Here is a 22,216-nt window from a genome sequence, read left to right as displayed (position 1 = left end):
CCTTGTGCTCTAACCACTCAGCTATCCGGACACACTGTCTGTCTGTCCCAATACCCACCTAAAAGAATCTTGATCTATTCTTTTCTTTTTATTACTTGTAAAGTTATCTACTACCGTGGCCAAGTAACCCGCCAAGACAGCATTAATATCCTCGCCGTTCTTCAACGCTAATTTTCGTCTTTCATACATATTTTTGCGTAGGTATTCGCCCCAAATTCAGGCGCAGGCTCACTTTTACGAACCACAACAGCGACACATACTCTATAGCAAGTCCATTTTCAAAGCCATACTTTCCGGTCTTTGAACTGTCCGACTTTCAAACGGTGGACAGCCACCTAAAGTTCAGGAGACTTTCAGAGGTACATAGTGATTTCTCTAGTTGATTTGCTGTTTCTTCTTATTCCTCCGCATAGCGTACCAGGATGAATCGGTTAGTTCCACCTAGGTTAAGTAACAGTAGATGTTTACGGGGGTGGATAGGCTAATCCTTTAACCCGCAACCTGGAGGATTAGTTCAATTGTGTTCTGTTTCGCCATCCAAAATACCCGATACCGCCCTACTTTTTCAGCTAGAAGCTGACCGCACCCAGCGAATACGACACGAGAGTGCAACCAAAATAATTTTTTTAATAGCTCAAAAAATTCTCCCTCTCGCAAATGTTGAAGCTCCATCGAAGTGCTCCGTCGATACTTGCTTGCCTGTCTCTGTGCTTGACAAGCTCGGGAATGTGAGGAGGAGTCCTTTGAACACTTCGATACCTCACATGTCATTATACAAAAATTTACGCGTCTTTTTAACCGCACCAGCGATATATTTTTATGTACTTGGGATAAATACCCTCCCTAGGCAGTCTCCGGCCAATCTTTTTACAAAGTACCAAACCTGTGCGCCGGCCAAGTTTTGAGATAGTGGCAGGCCATTGTACTCCGATGATACGACGCAGACAGGTATTGAAGAAAGCTTGGAGCTTTTGAGTAACAGTCGAGTTCACTTTTCATGCATCCATGCACTAGCGCAAAAAAGTGTCAACGTGACCTTGGTGTTGAGGTAATTGCATTTCCAGATTTTAGATAAAGCAGCGAAAGTGGATCTAGCGCCCGTAATGCGTTGGGTAACATCTAGTTCTGTGCCACCACCGGCAGAAACCATGCTTCCTAGATAGGCAAATTGATCGACGCCTTCGATGCTCTCCTATTAACGCAGATAGGGAGAGTGCGAAAACTCGTCAGGCTGAGTGCGTTGGTTTTGTTAGTGTTTATCTTCAGTCCAACTCAGTCCAAGATCCATGATCCGATAAGACAGCAAAAATGTCATCAGTGTAGTCAAGCTGTATGAGAAAAGATGTCATTGTCCATTAAATTCCTCCAAGTCCTCCGGTTCAGACAGCATGCAGAACGTCACCGATAACAAGAAGAAATAATATCGGTGACAGGATGCAATCCCGGCGAATTCGGCTTTGGATCTCAGAATCCTCTGAGATTTTACCTCGATGCAGCCTGTGACATTTTGCGCCATCATATGTCGTTCTGATAATAGCTATTAGTTTCGTGGCTAACGACTTGTGTAGCACCCAAGCAAAGAGCATTTTTGATGGCAACCGAATGCACATCGATATTTTCGGGCGGAATACTTAGTAGATCTGCCGTCCGAACAGCAAGCTCTCCCAATCTTGGACGGATGGATCGTACAAGCGGTCGATGTTGAACCTATGGGATCGGAGCGCTCCAAACCTGCAGAAGTGGCGGACTCAGCATACAAGCAAGCGTAAGTGACCATCAGACGATGATCCCTTTCGAGGTCAATGTCAGCCCTTCTCTTGTTAGGCACATCCAGAAGACAACTCCTAAATCTACTGCTGTTCGCGAAGTGGTCGATCTGATTGCTCGTACGGTGTCAGTCAGTTTGGACCCAACTGACCTTATGGCAGGATTTATGCTTGAACAATGTGCCACCGATGGCAAGGCAGTGGAGCTGCAGAAATCCACGAACCTCCTACCATTACCGTTGCAGTCGCCAAGACCGGGCTCCCCCACCACATGTCCGAGCAAGTTGTTGTCAGGTCCCACCTTGGCATTCAGATCACCCATCACAATCACAATGTCACCTTTAGGAAGCTCCCTCTGAATCGCGTCTAATTGTTTGTAGAAAGCATCTTTCTCCACTATATCGAAAGTCTCCGTTGGTGCGTAGCATTGTACAATTGTGATGTTCTTTAACCTGGGCCGAAATCTGGCAGTTAGAAGTCTGTCAGAAACCGGCTTCCAGGTCAAAAGATTGCGACTTGTGGTAGCCGTGAGAAACAAGCCAACACTGGATTCGCGTCTGCTACCACTTGGCTTTTAAGAATACAAAAGTACTCTCTAGAGTCCCACCAAGCGAAGTAAGATGCTTATGTCCACCATGTGTAGTTTATGTCGCTGGAATTCCCGCTCAAGTTGGAGAAAGCGGTCATTCTGAGGACCCTCGCTACCGTACATTCCAGAAACCAATCATAGCCTGTTTTCAATAACAACAAAATTTTTGAAGTTGGGATCACATTTTGGCTATTCGTGTGTTTTGCGAAGATCGTTTTTGTCTTTCAATTTGGACCTTTTGGATGCCATAGGTTTTAAATTTTTTGCCGCCATCTGTCTCTGTGTGTACAATCCAGCTAAAAAAATCCTCACCTTCTAATCCAGTTCATGGGCTTCTGCCAGTAATTTGGGGTTGAATCTTGCGCACAACTTTCAGGAACCCAGCATTTCTGTAATTGTTGTGGGTGAGAGATCTGATGAGTTGTTTAGACGAACCCCCAGTACCCCTGAAAGAGAGAAAAATATTCACAAAATAAGACAGAACAATGCTAAAAGCGGGAAAATTCAAGTATATTATGAGCTTTTGTTATTTAAAATCTTAAGGGGACTAAGACCAGTATTATTTCTTGTTCTAGTTCATTTCATTTATTGGGAAAGGGCTCTAGGCTGGTAGCTTAATGGTGTATAACATTATTTCGCTTTTGCCTGTACATATTTTGACGCCAAAACGGTGAGGTTTAATTTTGAACTCCTGGTGGAGGAAGCGAAGAAATAAAGAGAGAAGAATGAAGTCCTTCCTCTCGAACCGTATGAAAAACCATAGTAGTCCTCCCTTAAAAAGTTATGGCTCCTCAAAGGAAAAGGCGTAGGTTTTTTGATATCTTCATGGGCGAGGAATAAGAGGGTATGAATGAGGAAGGCGAAGGTTGCCCTCTCTAGCTCCATCAAAACTCGCGGCGCCCTAAGGCATCATTTAGAACTTCGCTGATTTATTAAAAACTGAGTCTTTAAATTCTAATCTAATTTTCTTAAACTTAATCTTGAAATATCTCATTTTCCAAATTTCCATTTACTCAGTACCTTCGTTTGTCTGCACATGCTTCCAATTTTATTGACCTTTAAACGCATCTTTATCTATTCCATCCTGTCAACAGCACTTGATTTCTATTTTTGATAGAATGACACAATTCAGATTCAAGGTGAAATGTCTTATGAACTCATACTAACTCGACAAATTCTGTATATCACCACGTACTCCAACATACATAGCAGGCGATCCGAGAAGATAAAAATTAAATGTTTTAATCTTTCAATTTGGAAATATTTCGATACAAATATTTCTGAAATATTCTTGAATGAAAATTGTGTAATACAAAACCAAGACCATCAAAAAAATCAAGGTAAAATGGTTAATTGAAAGGTCATCTTATGTTGAATTAATAAAATAATCTTTCCAACGTCTGTATTTGTACAAGTCTGCACAAATACATAAGAAACTCTGATGAGAGAAATGTGGGAGACTTGTATCTATTTTTATATCCTCTTCCAGAAGATATCTCTAGAACTTCCTGTGCAAATTCAAGATTCCGTGGGTTTCTGAAAAACAATCAATTATGCATTCATCGCTTTCTTGAGCTTAATATGTGTGAAAGAACGAATATATACGATTGGATACATGCATGTGTTTGGGAATTAGACATTAGATAATTTTGGTACAAATGAGCGATGATGAGATTGGAGGAATTCAAAGCCAAAAATAATTTAGTTTATTTTTATTTTGAATGAAAAAACATGTTTTTTATAACAGGACAATTTTAAATATTCTGTCGGAAATATCGGCATAATTGAATATTCTTAAATATTAACTCAAAAGAAAAGAGATATTAAAGAGCGTCTTTTACAAGGTGCTCCCTACAATGCGCTTCATGGAAGTGCATTCGGAAAATTCATATACGTACATATGTATGTATACTTACCATCAGAAATAATTCCTACCCAACTGGGGAAACAATTTTTTGAATAGCCCATCACATTGAGTGTTATCGCTAAAACACCGGCTGCTATAAAATTGTTAAGTTCTCCCACACCGTTCCCGAAACTTTCTCTTTAGTAGGTATCCTCGTGTCCAGTCTATTTTTTTCTGGCGCCTGTTAGCGTCTCTATACATTCAAACAATAGCACAGCACATAAAGACTCCAAGTTGCTATCCTTGATTTGATAATGGAGTGGGCCGAGTAAAATATCTTATGAACATGCCATTCATTGCCGCCTTTAGAGAGAGTAGGCCTTCTAGGTGCAGAGCTGTCCCAAAACCTAAAGAAAAGTGGCGGAGTTAATAGTGTTTCTTCGCCAGCATCTAAGTGCCGCACTAATGAAGTGTACCTTTGAAAAGTACTTGCATGTTTCTGTGCTAGCCTGAAGTACAAATAGGGGAATATCACAGGAAATTACGCCAACAACGTACTAAATACTGGAAATGAAAGAAAACAATACAGCCCTGAATACGCGCGTAGAGCTGGAATGACCCGTGCAAGCCCCGATACGCTGGACAAAATGCATTCAATTGCATGCTGGTACGAGGATGTACGTTGCATTTTAATACTAACTATTAGAAAAAGGGATGAATGATAATTTGCGGTTTGAAATGTATATAATGATATGGCTATTTTTTTATTGAATAACATTTATTTTTGAACCTCTTTGCTGGATGGAAAATAACAAGTTATCAAATATTAATTCTAAAGTTACGCTACATCCGTCACGCCTCATCGGGAATAAAGAGTTAATAGCCATTCATTTTACTTTAATTGTAGTATTATCAGTAATAGGTAGCAGAAAAAGTGCGCGGGTCAAATTACTTCAAGGACTGTTGTCAGAAACTAACCAACCGAAAAATCATAAAAAAATACGGTGGTCTGTGCACATGGCACCTAGGTCTCAAATACTCTCCGTTACGATATCAGTTTCCAAAGATAATAGCATATATTTATATTTTGACAATTTGCGGCAAGCTCCCTTAACCTCATTCTAGATACATAAAATTTTGCAATAAGGTAGATTTTAATAAGAAAGTTTGGTGGATATACTACTATTATTAGCAAAGTAATAGCAGGTGAAAATTGCTTCTTTCCCTTCAATTAACTACTTGTTGCCCAAGGGTCCAACGTTATCGTTCGGTTTGTATGACCAAGAGTTCAAGATTTTCGCGTTGAATGATATGGGCTTCCTCGATTATATGCCCTGCCACTGATGATCTTATGCGCGACTTTCGTTTCCCAACACTACTTACTGCTTCCTTCATGTGTTCATTAAATCTAGTCGTTATCAGGCGTTTAGTCTGTCCTATGTATATTTTATTACAGTCGCTGCACGTTATTCGGTAGATCCCGCTTTTTACCTCCGCTGCCAATATCAAACCTCTTAGAACGCTTCATACCTGAATCGCCGAGGTTCCGGTTTCTAACTTTTTTCAATGTAAAAGAAAATCAATTTGCTATCTGTCTGTCTGCCTGTCTTTTTTTGCCGATGAAAGGAGAAAACCTTCAAAAGCTATCGCTGACTCCTGCCATGTGGGACTCTTACCCACTAAAACCACCTCCTTCCTCTTCCAGTATCCCCGCGTTACTCCCATTTGGTATTACGTAGCGTGGTTGGATCAGAATTTATTATGGGCTCGTGTTAACATTCGTGTTGCCCTCGCGTTCATTCTTCCGTCTGACTTTTTCCTGCCTAAGCTTCTTAGCGATGGCTGGAATCACTTTTTTGACTTCGGTTTATCTGATCTTTGCTTTCACCATATGCTCTATTATATTTTTGAGTGTAAAGTGCTTCCAATGCAGCCCTTTGGGCTACCAATCTCAGGCACTATGGTGAATCATCATGCCCAAATCGATACAGATATGCTCGATAAACTCTGTGTCTGCTAAAGAATTGAGTTGGATCGAAACTATTTCCCCGTGGAGTCGCTCGATCCATTTCCAGATATCCCATATGATTCTATGAGCCCATCGGCCTTTTTCGGACTCGTCGTACTTCCCCTGCTATTCCGCGATAGTTTCAGTTCGTGCGAACTGTCGCCGACTGGCAGGAGATTCTCCGGTGAGATACGCTCGATCGTCAATTCGTTGTCTTTCTTTTGTCAGAATCTCAATCAGGACAATTCCTGCTATCACGCAAGCTGCTTCACTGGATATTGTTCAGTAAGCGCAACATATTCGGAGTGCGCTTACGCAATGCGCAGCTCCAATCTTTCTCTTATTTGTTGTATTTTTTAGTGCATCTACCCATACTGGGGCTGCATACAGCAGGATCGAATTGACCACCTTCGAAATAAGGAGTCGACAGCTTGGCCTTGCGCCACCTATATTTGGTAGCATTCTCGCAATCAGTGTTTCGATGTTATATGCCCTGGTTGCTGCAGCCTCCACATGCAATCTGAAATTTAGCCTCTGTATTAAGTACTTGAGCGCAGGCTTGGAATGTTTGTGTTCCAACTTTGATCTTCATGGACGTGCAATTTATGCGCTGAGTAATAAGAACTACTTCGGTCTTATGTCCTGCGAGCTGTAGACCAGTATTCTCTAACCAGGATTTAATGTCATTTAATGTCAGGCGTCTAACAACCGTCACACCAATGCCGTCGGCGAAATCAATAGAGGCCACACCACTAGGAAGGTCTAGCGTCAGCACTACATAATAATCCACAAGACTGGACCTAGGACGGAACTCCGCATGTCGTTTGATATAACTTCATTCCTTCATCTGATTCGCAGCACAGAAGTCTATCGATTAGTCGGCAACGATACGCACCAAGTACTTCGACACGTCTAAGTTGACTAGCGGCTCAAGAATCTTGCCCAATCTAGCCGATTTGAAGACGTTCTTCACATCGGGTGTGATCACTGCGCAATATTTCTCCCCGTCAAATGTGGTCTTAGCTGTGTTAACCACAAAGACTACGGTATCAGTTATAGATCTCCCCATTTCGAAAACCGAACTGATTCTCAGAGAGACCGTCGTCCTTTTCGGCAATTGGAAGTAATCTGTTGTAGATTATTCCTCCGAATAGTTTGCCGGTATTATTTGGAAAGCACACCTGCCTGTAGAACGAAACTTCACCCAATGTTTGTTTGACTTGAGAACTAGTACTAATTTCTCCTTCTCCCATTCTGTAGGAAATGCTCCTTTTTAAGGTTTTGTGTAAAATATTTCCGGATATCCCATATGATTTTGTGAGTCCAGCGTCTGTCTGTTTGTATGTCCGTCTGTATGTCTCTCTTTTTTTTGGCTGTGGGAAATCCATCATGGATACGCATCAGGAATCAAGGACACGCATGCCGGACTCATACCGACTAAAGCCTCCCATATTTTCTTCACTCCCCGCGGGATCATCGTTCCGGTATTGCTTCGCGGGGCTGTTCAGTTCTTAGTTGTTCACTCTAAACGAGCTGCTACCGCTTTGCGTGGCGTCAGTTGCAGTAGCTTTCCTCCTACGTCTCCACTGCGCTTCTGCTGCTTTTAGCTGCTGGTAGATCCGTTTCACCATTGCAACTACCGCTACCCATGCTGTATTTGATTGCACCATGTACTTTTTCAGATTTTCCACCGGTATACAGATATTTAGCTCTGTTTCAAGCTTTCTCCTTGAGCTTTTAAATCTTGGGCAGGCGAAAAAAACGTGTTCTGCTTTTTCGGCTGCATCTTCTCACTTAGGACAATCGGGCAATTCATAGAGACCGAACCTATAGAGATACTTCCTGTATCCACCGTGCCCGGTTAAGAACTGAGTCAGAGCGTAACTCGTCTCACCGTGGTTCGGCATAGTCCACATGCTTATGTCTGGGATAAGCCTGTGTGTCCACTGGCCACTCTCCGTTTGGTCCCATATTGTTTGCCATGCAGCCAATGACCTCATACGCTCACTTTGCTTGTTTAGGCTTGCTGCCTGATTGTCATGCAAACGACTTTCCTCATCGGTCAGAATATCTACTGGGATCAACCTGCAATCACGCATGCTGCCTCATAAGATGTTGTTCAGTAGGCGCAACATGTTCGGAGAGCGCTTAATCGACATGCAGCTTGAAGTTGTCTGCGATTTTCTCCATCTGTCTGTCTGTCTGTCCGTCACGTACGTTTTTCTAGGAGACTGTGGCAGCGATTGGCACCAAATTTGGTGGAAAGGTGGGAACTGTGCACGCTCATGCATACAGTAAGTTACAACTATTACGTCGAATTTAAGGGGAGGTCCCCATACAAGGAAAAGGGGGGTGTAATTTTTTTTTCACGAAATATAGTCATGTGGAGTATCAAAAGTCTCGGTTAGTACTTTCTGAATCTCATCTTGGTTTTGACATTTGCTGGAAAGGCGAGGAGTCCGGGGGCTCGAAAGTGATCATTTATTTGACGGGACCATTCTCAAACCGCCCAACCGAAAAATTTGAAAAAAATCAAGAGGCTGCCACTATATGGTGGCTCGGCTCCGAAATACCTTCCATACCGACATCCCTTCGAACAGAATTAATAATAGTATTTTACTATAATTTTCAGTAATTGTAGAACACCCCTTAATTTCATCCAGCACCACGAATGCACGCAGCAATGTAGGCTATAATATAGAGTTTGATCCTACCAAATTTGGTGGAAATCGCACCATTACTAACAAAGTTATAATAGGTCAAAGTTGTCGCTTCATTGGGAATTCAAGATTTTGAATGTCAATATCACCCGAAAGTGGATATTCTCACATAATATATACGCATATTACGTGTTACGTACTAATGAGGCAACTTCACACCTAAATCGTCCAACTTCCGGTTTCCCGACATGTTTAAGGCATGTGGTGAACGCCTTGGCAAACATATTTGGCGCTTTTTTGATTGCTACCTTGAGCGATTTATTGGGAACTTCGGCAGTGTCTATCTCGACAGTGAGAAAGTTAGCGGTACTCACATTCTGTGGGAAAAGATCCGTTACTATTCCATTAAGCAGAGTAAGGCAAGAAATTGTTAGGAAGTGTTTGCCTTTGACTTTCGATGTTATTGTCTTATAGACCCCTCCCAAAGGTTCCTTGTCAGCTTCCTTACCCAGTCGGTTAAAATGTTCACTCTTACTTTTTATTATGGCCATATGTAATTTCTTCCGAGCATTTTTGTATTCTTCATTTAGCTGCTCGTATCCAGATCGGTTTTTATTTGACTGACTGCACCTTCTGGCCTTGAGGCAGGCCTTGCAGCATTCTCCGAATTCAGAGTTCCACCAAAAGTTTGAAACTCACTTCTGGGATACAACACACCTTAGTATGGAGGCGTCTGCCTATTTGTCCGTCACACGAATTCTTCTCGAAGACGGTTGTAACCATTGGCACCAAATTTTGTGAAAAAGTGGAAGCTCTGTACGCTCCCGCATACAATGAGTCTCATCATTCTATGTCGAAATGAAGGGGGTTCCTATACATATAAAAGGGGGTGTATATTTTTTTTTTCACCAAATATAGTCATGTGGGGTCTCAACTGAAAGCTCTCGGTTAACACTTTCCTATACCGGTCTTAATTGTAGCATTTGTTGGAAAGGTGAATTCGGTAATACGACTAGTACTTCAATGTTGCCCCACCTTTTGCATTACCCTATGATGGGAAAGAACTGGGAATTTTTAATTTAAACGAACCACGCATGACAAAACCGTACTACTTTAACTGACGTACGTGTCGATATGTTTAAGTCACCTCTGGCGTCTGTTTATGTCAGTCAACTTTTTACCTTTCGTTGCATTTTAAAATGGATAGATTTGTTGAGCAAAGAGTTTTTTTTAAGGTTTGTGTTGGTAACAAAATTCCGTATGCTGAAGCATTGAAAATATTGCAAAAAATCCTGGGAAGTCTGCTCTGTCGAAAATTCGGACATATGAGTGGTATCACAATTTTAAAAGTGGCCGCGTAGTGGTAGGAGAAGTACCTTGTTCCGGACGCCCATTCTCGGCAAACACCGACGAAAACGTCAAAAGAGTGGGAGAATGGCGCTCGAAAATTAACATGCTAGCCTAAAAGACATTGCAAGTGAACTTGGTATTGCATATGAAACCGCTCAGCACATCTTCGTGGAAATTTTGCATATGAGACGTGCTGCATCCTGGCTCATCCCAAAAAGTCTTGAATTTCGTGCAAAAACAAAATCGAAAGATGATAGCTGAGGATATGATTTGTAGGCGAATAATAGCCCGACCTTTATGAAATGCTTAATTACTAGTGATAAGACATGGATCTAAGATTTCGACATGAAGACAAGTGAACAATCATCTGAGTAGCCTGACGAACCGAAGCCGAACAAAATAGAATGCGACGAGAGCACTAAAGGCCATCCCTTTGGAGTGCTACCAGCGCAGTGGTGCATGGACAACTGGGTTGAACGCTGGCATACGCGTGTGCTTCAGATGAATGTTATTTTGAAGAAAATAAAATAAATTTGCCTGAACATTAAGTCATTTTATTTATAAATCCCCGGAACCTTTTGATCATAGTATACTTCAGATATGATGGTCTGAGAAATCAAAATGTATGAGAAAAATGTGTCGTCAGAAACATGGTCAAGGTTGGAAGAGTTTATATCAAATCTAGGCGACAGAATATAAAACACACCAGCATCTGCTCAGAAAAAGGTTCATAATACATAGTAGTTTTCAGATCATAAGAATAAAATTCAAAATTTTTGAAGCTCAATTTCATCCACCAGCGCAAGGCTTAATGTGCTCCTTATTACCAATAATAAAGTTGCAATCAATATATGGATGTATAATTTTTTTATTTGTTTCATCTTGCAGGAGTTATCACAAAAACTATCAGACGATAAAGGTTTGACAGAACATCTGCAATTACCAATACAGCGAATCAACGACTACCAACTTCTACTTAAGGTTAGTACCAGGAATTTTTTAAATTTTCCTTCAATTTCAAACCATTGAATTTATATTGATTTTTCTGTGACACCCCTTATATAAAACATGAATTTAATTTAAAATATTCTGTTCAAAATAATAGCCAAATTAACAAGTTTTGCGGTTCTCTCAAAACAAGTTAAATTATTTTCACTGAATTATGTGAAAACCTTGGAATACTCCAATAAGTCTTCATCAATAATTATATAATTTGAAAAAGAGAGCAATTACCCGAACATTCACATTTCCCATTCCCTAGGCAGTTATGTAGTAGAGTCGACCAACAGATTTCAAATGCCTCAGATATTTTCAACGTGGTCGGGTCGGCACCTACATATTTAAAGATACAATATTATCTGAAACACAAATATAATTTTAACATGGCATCGAGCTAGTGTTTTCATTATATCGTATCGATCTAAAAATACTAATTGCTAGGCAGACGGGTGTGCGTAATTTTGCCAAACTGACGTTCGATTTTCGGTCAAAAATATGTTGTATAAATAAATGTTGATGGGGATTGAAGTATGTTCTAAAAAATTGTTTTGATCGTCCTGGCAATCAAACCTTATTAATAATTTCTAAGTAGAAGTACTGCATCTTAATTCAATTATAAATATTTTCATTTGTTCTTAATTTGTTTAGAAATTTCACTTTCAGCTTGAGTATCTGCCTCTCGTGACAATTATTAATTATAAAATAATTGGGGTAAACCCCTAAAACAGCGAACTTAGCAAATTATGATCATGACAGGTACATACTAGTTGAAATTAGAATAAAACTGATTTGTTCACGTACAGATATACATAAATCACAAGCCAAAATCAAAACTGTTGCATAAATTGACGGCCATGATCGACTAGCTAGAATATGCCGGTAATTTCCTTGAAATTTCAAATTCGATTTTTTCGAATGTCTCCCGAAAGTTCGTTCGTTATCTTACATAATTCAGATGAAGCCTGAGATGAGTATAGAACGATATGATTTTAGGATTTTTACAAAAACGACATTCAGAAATGCACGAATTAATGGTTAACGATCTCCTTTTAACCTTTTTACCAAAAAGTCAATTTTTCCAACATAGTTGCATATAGAGCCGAGTTATAGGCATTAGTCCATCCGAGGGACAGTTGGGTACATATACATATTGTATGTATATATTGGAAAGGAAGACACAGAGAAAACAATTCTGGCAAAAATGATGACGAGAAATAATAATTTTCATTTGAAAAGACAAGACAAGAAGAAGGCGTTGAAAGGTTAACGCCTTTTGTTGAAACCATGGAAAAATCATGTTTTTCGAATCAGGCGAACCACTAGCTGCTTCAACTTTCATCCTATTAAGTTGAAATTTTTAATCATAAAATAAGATTTTCCGGTAAGCAATTTTTTTGATGGCTGCAATTTTTTTTTTTTGCAAAAAAGGGAAGGAAAAAAATTCAAAGTGACACCATCTCATGATGCTATGAAACCATTTTTCGGAAAAATCCTGCGGTGCTCATTAGTTTTAGAGCCATATTTTAAAAAAAAATTCTTTTTCTGTTCTATATCTATCCCTCAGTTAAGTTACAAAAAGTGGGAGCGGTTTTGCGGCAGCTACTCTGCGGATATTTTATTCTTTAAAAATCTAAAAAGAATTAAAAGTATTAAGACGTGCACTTTTAGTTTCAACCAACCGAATCTTTTCTTTTAAGAGTGTGGAATTTTACCCACTAAAATCATTTCTCGCCAGGCTACGACTGAGTTTTCCCACAACACTTTGGTTAGCTTCGCTGAGGAACTGACTGTTCCCCAGTAGCTGAGACTGTTCCCCAGAGCCCCGCTGTGGCAAGCAGCAACGGTACCAGTCTGGTGGAATGGCTTAGCATTCATACTGGTGGATGCAAGACCTACCTAAATCTCTACCGAACTAAGGAGTACGACATCCGTGTTGAAACGCAACACCACGCCGAGGCCTGAAGGTCTCTTCTCGCTTGAGCATAACCAACAACCCCCATGAAGTTCACCCGAAGTATGAGAATCCAGGGGCTATCTCAGTTCCCATGGTACCAGTATACCCCTGGTAAGGTTTCATGACCAATTTGCCACTTCAGATGAGTACCCGTGCAGACTCGGGTCTGATCGCCCTAATTAGGCCTTTGGAGCATTCGCCTACTGCATCACGGCCGGCAAGCCAAAGTGAGTACAACATCTCCCGGTGTCACCACTATGAAGGTTCTCCTCGGCCACTTGGTTTTGGTTTGGCCGACACGGTTGCTGCCCCGTTTTCCTCACCGCCGCTTCTGAGCACCAACCCCCTTCAAGAGTACAAAGCTACTATACGTTTGTATTACCTTCATGTTTGAAGCTGAATGCCATACGTTCATATGGGCCATAGAATCTGAAGTTAATGTACGTTGATTTGCTTTCGTTTAATTTTATCTTCCATTTCGTGGTCCACTCTATAATGTTGTCAATGTTTGCTTCTTTCGTAGTTTTACCCGTGGTAAGGATGGCAGTGTCATCCACAAATGTCGCTATTTTGTGTTTCTTCACAGCAAGATATGCCATTGGTATACAGAAGAAACAGTCTTGGGCCCAAGCCACTGCTCTGCGGCTAGTGTACCGTAATTTTTCTTTTTTTTATTTCAGAGTAGATTCCTTCATATTTTCCTCTGAATAGGCACTGTAATACATATGATTTTAAGATATTGAAAAATTCTTCTGGGAGGTCCCTATGCAATTTATACAACAGACCCTGATGCCACACCTTATCAAACGCCTGGGCGACATCGATAAAAATGGCTGAGCACACCTGTTTTTTTTCCATTGCATTTTCGATCAGATTCGTGATTCTGTGCACATGTTGGATTATGGAGTGCTTTTCACGGAAACCACAATGAGGGGGGGGGGGGGGGAGTAGCGATATTGGTCGATAAGATTCGACCTTACTTGGCTCCTTCCCTGGTTAGGGGACCATTGTAACTTCGGCCACTTTCCATTATCGAGGGACCTATTTTAATCTAAAAATTGCATTAATTATTTCCAATAATTTGGCGAGACTCCTTTTAGTATTCTCCCTGTAATAAGTTCATAGCCAGGAGCTCTATTAGGAGGCACATTTGTTTTAATTTCTGTCCTCATCTCATTTAGTTTTACACGGCGTACGTCCACATTTCTGACTGGCGTGAAGCATGTTGACGCTTGTGTAGAGGCTGGAAGGTACTTTCTAGATGCTTCGCGAACAGATCTGTCTTATCCTATGCAGCACGAACACATTGAAATTTGTTACTTGGGTCTTTTTAAATCTCTCGGTGCCTGTGTCTCTTTGTGCTGTAAGATTTGAGACATATCATATCTGCTGAAGGACTCGTTTCTATATTTGTTAATTAAGGTCTTTAACTTGTTTGCCAGAAAGGTGACAGTTTTTTGCTTTCCGTTGTGCGGCTTGTTTGCCATAATTTGCGAGCTCCACGTTTTTCTGCGATTAGTTCGCTAACCTCTGCAGGCCAGTCAGTATATTTTGCATTCAACCCATTTTGAGCAGGAGTACTTTTCCAAGCCGTCTGCTGTATGATCATTGTTAGCAGATCGACCTCCTCCTTAAGTTGATAAGCAGCGTTGATTTGGTCATTTAGGCAAACATTTTTTGGATATGCTTTTTGAATACTTCCCACTTTGCTTGTCTATTAGTCAAACTGGGAGGATAGTCTTTTCTCCTCACTTTTTCGCTGACCAGTATCATAATAGGCGAGTGATCGGACATTATATTTTCATTATTGACAACATGGATATATTCGTTTGACATCCCCTTAGTTACGAAGAACCAATGACGTGGGGTGTTTGTTACGTCAGTTGGAGTTGAAATTGCACTTTTGTATTTTTCCCGTCAGTCACCTTCTAAAATGAAGGTCTTTCCGATGAACTGGAAGAGTCGAGCAATCTCTTTTTTTTTTAACACCTGATCGTGGCGGACAGTATATTGAGGAGATCTACAGAACTTTGTTAAATAGTTGTACACCAATAGTCACAAGCTGCATTTTTTCATCTTCAATTTACTCTTCTATGTGGTGTCTGTTATCCTCTTTAACAAAAATTGTAGTCCCCCCTCTAGCTTGTCGCCTGGGATATATATGTTGCATGATATGACCAAACGCCACGATTTTTAGTGTTCGTAGGCCACGTGAGGTAGCTTTCTGAGATAAGGCATGTCTATCCCCTCAGTATTAAGAAAGGCTTCCAACTTTTGTAGGTTATGTTGCAGTCCATTTGCATCCCACGCTCTGGTCTTCAGGATATTTGTCATTTGGTTTCCATGTTATGTTTTTATCGCCTTATGTCATACTGATTAATTTTGTCAAAAATTTGTTTATTTACTATTTGCTGTTCGTCAAGTTTTCTATTTAAAATAACAAGTCTATCTAAAAAAGTTTTCAGTATTTGATTACTATCGTCATTTTCCTGGTTAGTGGACGTTACCTTACTACCTACGAGTATTCTATTTTCTCCGATCTAACAACAGGCGTTGGGTTGGTTTCGCATGGCTCAATTTTTCGTTTTTCGGGAGCTGCCAACTTTGGCGGCAGCGGTCCTTTACTTCTTAGCTTCTGTAATTCTTTCGCTACTTCGAAGCCTCTGTAATTGGCTGGGTGTTGACCCTTACAATTTACAGATTTTGGCGGGGAAGCTCTGTTGTTTGGACATTTTGAAGATTCATGGTCACCCCCACATTTCACACAGCTTGGATTTCGATTACAATATCTTTGTATGTGATTGAAACCTTGACATCTTTTGCACTGAGGTCGCAGTGCTTCTATTTTAACCTTCTCTCTGGCCAATTCTTCTTCATCTGTGTGGTATCCTTTTGGTTCATTTAAACCTGGGCTGCGACATTTCGCTGATATTGAACTAGTCTGACTTGTTTTCTTGAGTATTTCGTTTTCCTGTTGTAGTTTCTTAATTTGCGAACTAAGGTGTAATGTAAGTTTCTCTAGCTTGTTGAGCTTCTCGCGCATTTGCTCATTTTTCATTTCCTGAGGTGTCTTCGCTACATTACGCAGCTTCTCTTTCTCTTTCTTCCCTCCCTCCTATTCTCTTAAACCTCAGGTATTAACGCAGAACGTGTTCAAGAAAGAATATGTCGTCATGTCCAAAGCGGGGCAAAAGGGTTCCCTAACAACCATCCTGCCTAATGCTGAACTACGTAAGATACTAATTATATTTCACCACGCCTACACATCAAGCAGAGTTCGATCTTTAGGGTCAGCTACGATATTCATCTTCCTTTCAGCAAAGTACCTCTTCGCCTTTACCAACTAAGACATGTTTACCTTACAAACGTTGATTTCGTACTCTAATTCCGAACAGACATTTTATCTCAGTAGCAAAAATGTCGACCCGTATCATTCCGATCAGGACATATACTGCATGTTCCGATATACGTAGATGTAGATGTAGATGCCTGTAACAATTAGTGCGTTCCAGTGGAATACTGTTATAAAAAATGTTATCTTACCGTATCGAGGTGTCCACTTTAGATAACAGGAGGCCTGACGAAGGAGAATGGAAAGAAGGGTTCCCTCCGGACCGGGACTTGTATCAGGGCCTCGTAATACAAATTTCAGTGAAAAAAGGGGATAATATGGGGCGTGGCATCATTGTAACGCTAGACCCATATAACCCCAAACCAGGTTTTTTCTCATAATTCTCACACTAGCCCAGATTTCCTCTTCACGGCCCTGGATAAAAGCAACCGTCTTGGCTAATTTGGCCCACCAATAATTGCATGATGTGGGATAGTGTAGTGTTGTCCCTCCGGTTTTTCATTCACAGCCGCTTGTTTTTCATCAATTACTACGCCAACATATTTCATTAAGGGCGTTGACGTACGAAATAAGGTTTCCTCCTAATTGGAACTTGAGGACTTCCTTCGCCTGCTGATAAGGACTGCCTTTTTCTTATGGTTTGACACTCGAAGCTCCTTATCTCCAAATGTTTCTTGACAATTGGTACAGATTCATTGGTTTCTATATTTTTCTTTTGTTTTTCGGAAATCTGTTGTGACCGCTACTGACAATATGTACATTTTCTGCCCCTTTTCGACTTCTTGCAGTCACAGATAAATACTCCTGTTTTGTGGCCAGGTGTCTGAAATAGCGCCAAATTATTTTAACCCTGCCTGCCGTCAAAAGTTTAAGTACCACCTCTGCCGATAAACTAATAGTTTCCGTTTGCGTACTTCCATGTGTCTTCCTGAATGGATGAAATCCCAGAGGCTCTAGTTATTTTTCCAGAAACTCCCAGACATTTTCCTTGATCATAAGTCCATCATTGTCTTTACATTAAACGACTATATTCTGGTGTACAGTTAATTTCCCTTTCATGAATTGAGGCAGCTCAATTAATTTTCCTCCGAGCATTCCTTATTTATTTGTCACTAGATATTTAACAATTTCTCCTAGGCTCCCCTGAACTCCCCTTTCACCCCCCGTTCCTTACTTATTTGAGTCTCCCGATATTTAATAATTTCTCGGAGGCTCCTCTGAACCCCCTTCCACTGCCGGGGGAGATCGCAAGATCATCAGTTTCTCCCAAATTGATCAAGTCCTAAATTGATAAAATATCGATGACCGGACGCCTGCTTCCTTACTCCCAAAAGCCGCTAACATTATAGTCTCGAATCCCTTGCCTGTAAGTTTCATTCTGCTTTCTTCTCCATATTGTTCATATTGAAATTATGAACCGCCTTGTATGCAGTGAATCATCATCATCAACGGCGTAACAACCGGTATCCGACCCTGCCTTAATAAGGAACTCCAGGCATCCCGGTTTTGCGCCAAGGTCCACCAATTCGATATCCCTAAAAGCTGTCTGGCGGCCTGACCTACGCCATCGCTCCATCTCAGGCAGGGCAGGCCTCGTCTTCTTTTTCTACCATAGATATCGCCCTTATAGACTTTCCGGGCTGGATCATCCTCATCCATACGGATACCAGCGTTGACTGGGCATCTGCTTCCCTACCCCCAAAGGCCACAGGCACGGCGCTTTCGAATCCCTTGCCTGTGAGTTTCGTTTTGTTTTCTTTTCCATATTGGTATCTTGTTTTAAGCGCCCTTCCCATAACCGCTTTGCGCAGAAACGTACCGGGCACTTATGTTCATCTTCAGGTGCGTGCATGACCTTATTCATATCTACATCTCCGACAAGAATTCCCATATCAGCATTAAGAGACGGGCTTGAGGAAAAGTCTCATAACAACGCACAGATCATTTGCCCCTTACTTTCGAAATCTGCTCAAATAAAGTGAATAATATATAATATATTACTTTATTTCATAATTTTACTGGAAACCTCCCCCAAATTTATCTTTTTCCAGTAATACCAATATGGTTCATAATACCTTGAAGCGTGTTAAAGTATTTCATTTATAAACCATAACAATACTCTGGGAGGAGTCAGTATTGAGTTTAATCAAAATTATTATTCACAGCTGAGCCGGTTGATACCTGATGTACAATCATGATACAAATTACTCTGACCAGTGTGATTTGAAGTGCCACCTTCTGTTACAACAGCTTAGTGTTCAAACCACAAAGCCAGACTGCTGTATATAAGCCGTAATATCGGGCCTATAATGAAAAGTTTAGTGGAAATCCTACTGTTATTAACAAAGTAGGTCAAATTTGCCTCTTTCACACATACTAATTCATATAACGTCATTATCGCATTAAAGCGGATAGTCTGACATTCTAAATGTATATAGAATATGATGTAAGAACTGCGCCAAATGAAACCGTTGTATACTGAAATATTCTGCCAGAAGAAGTTCACAAAACCCTTCATATTCGAAGCTCTCGACTTTCAGTTTTTAGTTTGTTTTGCTTCGACGTGGTTTTTGAAACTTTCTTCCTGCAAAAATGGTCTGATCTTTAAAAAAATGGAAATCGACGGAAGCGTTGTTGTGAAATTTTTTTTTGGCTGTTTTTATAGATTAATGCCGGGTCCATGCTTCTCAGTTCCCCAATTTCTCACACGCCAATCTCAAAGTCATGTCCCATCACTATTCTTTCTCGAAGCCTCGAAGCCTTTAGCGTTTCTAAAACTAAAAGTGAGGGGTAGGTTCCCTGCTGGTTTCTTTGCCGATTATACGATTTAGGTTTCAAAATATTTGCATCACTTTTCATACCCATTCTGAGCTTGTATAAAAAAATGCCCAAATTTGCTAACAGCCTAAAGTAATTGCAGAATATTAGTATTGTAAAAAAATATTTTTTTAGATGATATATAATGTGACAACAATACAATAAAAATTCTTAAAAAGTATTTAAAAAAACAAAATTACGAAAACTGTCATTTATTTTTAAACAATTTAATATTTATCAGTTTTTTGCGGTGTTCGTATAAGAATTTTATTAAGCATTTCTCTTGGACATTTTCCAAATTATGTGAAAACAACAATTGCTCAAATTTAGATCTATTGTTGTTTACCAAAAGTCATCGAAAAGTGCATTTGATAAGCTAAATTTAAATAATGATTTCTTTGCCTTTTATATTTCAATTGAAGTGCCCATAAAGTAATTTCAAATGTGGAGCCAACACTGAAATAGTACGAAACATTCACTATTATGCCATTAATTTCACAATCTAAAAATAATATTGAAATTATTTTCACTTTGTAATGGCGCTTTAGATTACGTTAATTGTTTTTGAAATGACTCCCGCATTTTATAGCGCAATTTACATCAGAATTCTGGTCAAGGCAAGAATTGCATGTTTAATTAGCAAAATGTTCAAACTATGCAAATTTTCTGTGGTAATTTATAATTAGTAAAATATGTGATGTCTTAGAAGTTTGAATTTCTCGGACAATTACTTAACTTTACAAAATTTGTCAAAGAAATATATAAAGACTATTACAAAGAAAATTCACCGGGCACTCAAAGTGAAACCAACCCAAAACCCCCTTTTATATAAGGTAAACATATATAATTGTTAGGAGCCCTTAGTGAAGGAAGGAAGCACTGAAGAACTGAAGTTCTCCCTAGAGTTTCTCCGGAAAGCAGTTCCGCTCTTTGTAATTACAGTTGAATCCACTACTCAATCTTACTATAATAATGGACCTTATTGGATGCTAGCAAACGAATTGTCATCTGGCCTTAAGGTATCACCTCTCTACCGTGACCTTCACTTTGGCCACCCCTAGGATAAACGATGCAGATGCAATTTACACTGATACTTGAAGCAATTTCATAGCCCAGTTCACTAATGGATAAAAGCGCAGATCCGAAGTGCTTAAATCGTTCATTTCGGGTTAAATCACTAACAGCGATCGTCCCGGTTCTATTAGCCCCAGTCGTGAAAAACTGTTTTTTTCAAATTTTCACATTCGAGTGGGTTGCTCGTGATCGGCTTTAGTTTAACATGCTGGGGAAAATATCATATGCATGGATCAGATGGAGCAGTTGAACCCGACCCACTAATATTTCTTGCAGTGCATACCAGATGGGTTTGGGTGACACCCAGTAAAAAGCGCCCTCTAGGCCCACTAGGGCAGTGTGGAGAAGGTGATGTTTTCGACGGTTTCTCCACAATCCAAATCTACAATCGGACGACGTGAGTTCCGAAGTGGGGGCAGGGCACAACTCTTGACAAACCCACCTGGTTCATAGTAGTAATACTACAACAATGCCGCGAACATATTTGGCAAGGATGTGCTCCAAAATCGGGACGGTATGAAGTAGTAACCGAATTCCTTGGTATTTTGAATAATTGGTTATTTCACAAAACGATAGATTCAAATATACCTTCCATTCAGCCAAGCTGGATGCCAAAAAAGGTTAGTTAGCTTATTATTCAACCCCTTTGCCTGTCCCGAGTTTTCAATTACAATTCCATGGTACTCAGCTGCTTCCACTGTTTTACCCCTCTGGCAAAATAAATAAAAACAGGTGGAGAGCGGTGCAAGTTCTCTCAGTCTCAAATTGACTTATAAAGCAGGAGGATCCAAAACGAAACCAGCTTGCTACTTGCCACTTTGGTTTGTGTTCGTGTTCGTTCTCCGTCATACCTACTAGTTTTAATCCTTTTTGCAAAGGCCAGAAGCTTGCAAATACCCGCTTTAGTTACTGCATTTAAGACCGGTTAACTTTTTTATTATCTTCTGAGAAGAGCAAATTTGCGAAAAATTACGAAGAAATCATAAACCCCAAAGGCCTTCACCTATGTTAAAACTAGATTTTAGAGAGGAGCTGCAATTTATGTCCGACAGACTCGTCCTGAAGATTTCAAAATGGGTCGTTGCCGCTTAATACCATCCACGTTATGTTGAATTTAGAATCTGTATTCTTATGTGTATGTCATATACATGACATTCCTTATGAAATTTCCATCTACATATACGCTCTTATATCAATTATGGTTAGGTTTTTAAGGTCCCGCCCACGACTTGGGATTTAAGAACACATTCAAAGTAGTTGCATCCAGATAGTTTAAAGTGAGTACCTATTGAGTTGACTTAATTTTCTTAAAGCATGGATTGATTTTGTGACCACAGTCAGACCCCCGCTGAAACAAGCAACGACGGTATCAGTGTATGCTCGATGCATGGCTCATAGCTATTCATACTGGTGCATGCAAGACCTACCTAAATCTCTACCGATCCGTGAAACATAACACCACGTTTGAGGCCCGAAGGTCTCTGTTCGCTTGAACGTAACCACAACCCCCATGAACCTTCCACCGGGGGGCCAACCGCTATAACCGAACTGAACGCGCATGAAACAAGAATTCTTCTGAGACATGTGAACTCAGGGACTATCCCGGTTTCCATAGTAACAGTATACCCCTGCGAAGGTTTCGTAATCTAAAGCCACTTCAGATGAGTCCCTGTGCAGTCATTCGGTCTGATCGCCCTAATTAAGCCTTTGGAGTATTCGCCTACTGCACCACGGCCAGCAAACCATAGTGAGTCTCGAATATTCTAGTGCCGCTACCTGGAGGTTGTCCTTGGTCACTTAG

The 22,216-nt window shown here is 40.4% G+C and overlaps 1 protein-coding gene across 1 annotated transcript in view; it reads left to right on the top strand.

Annotated features, from left to right (window-relative positions):
• LOC119653142 (obscurin) overlaps positions 1–22,216 on the top strand; it is a 172,164-nt gene that overhangs the window by 63,569 nt on the left and 86,379 nt on the right. Inside the window, 1 exon segment of the mRNA XM_038057679.1 lies at positions 11,108–11,200. Coding sequence (XP_037913607.1) covers positions 11,108–11,200 — 93 coding nt within the window.

This window comes from Hermetia illucens, chromosome 1, assembly GCF_905115235.1.
Source record: "Hermetia illucens chromosome 1, iHerIll2.2.curated.20191125, whole genome shotgun sequence".
Classification (NCBI taxonomy): domain Eukaryota; kingdom Metazoa; phylum Arthropoda; class Insecta; order Diptera; family Stratiomyidae; genus Hermetia; species Hermetia illucens.
The sequence above is the reverse complement of the archived record's forward strand: the minus strand, read 5'-3'. Positions and strand labels throughout refer to the sequence as shown.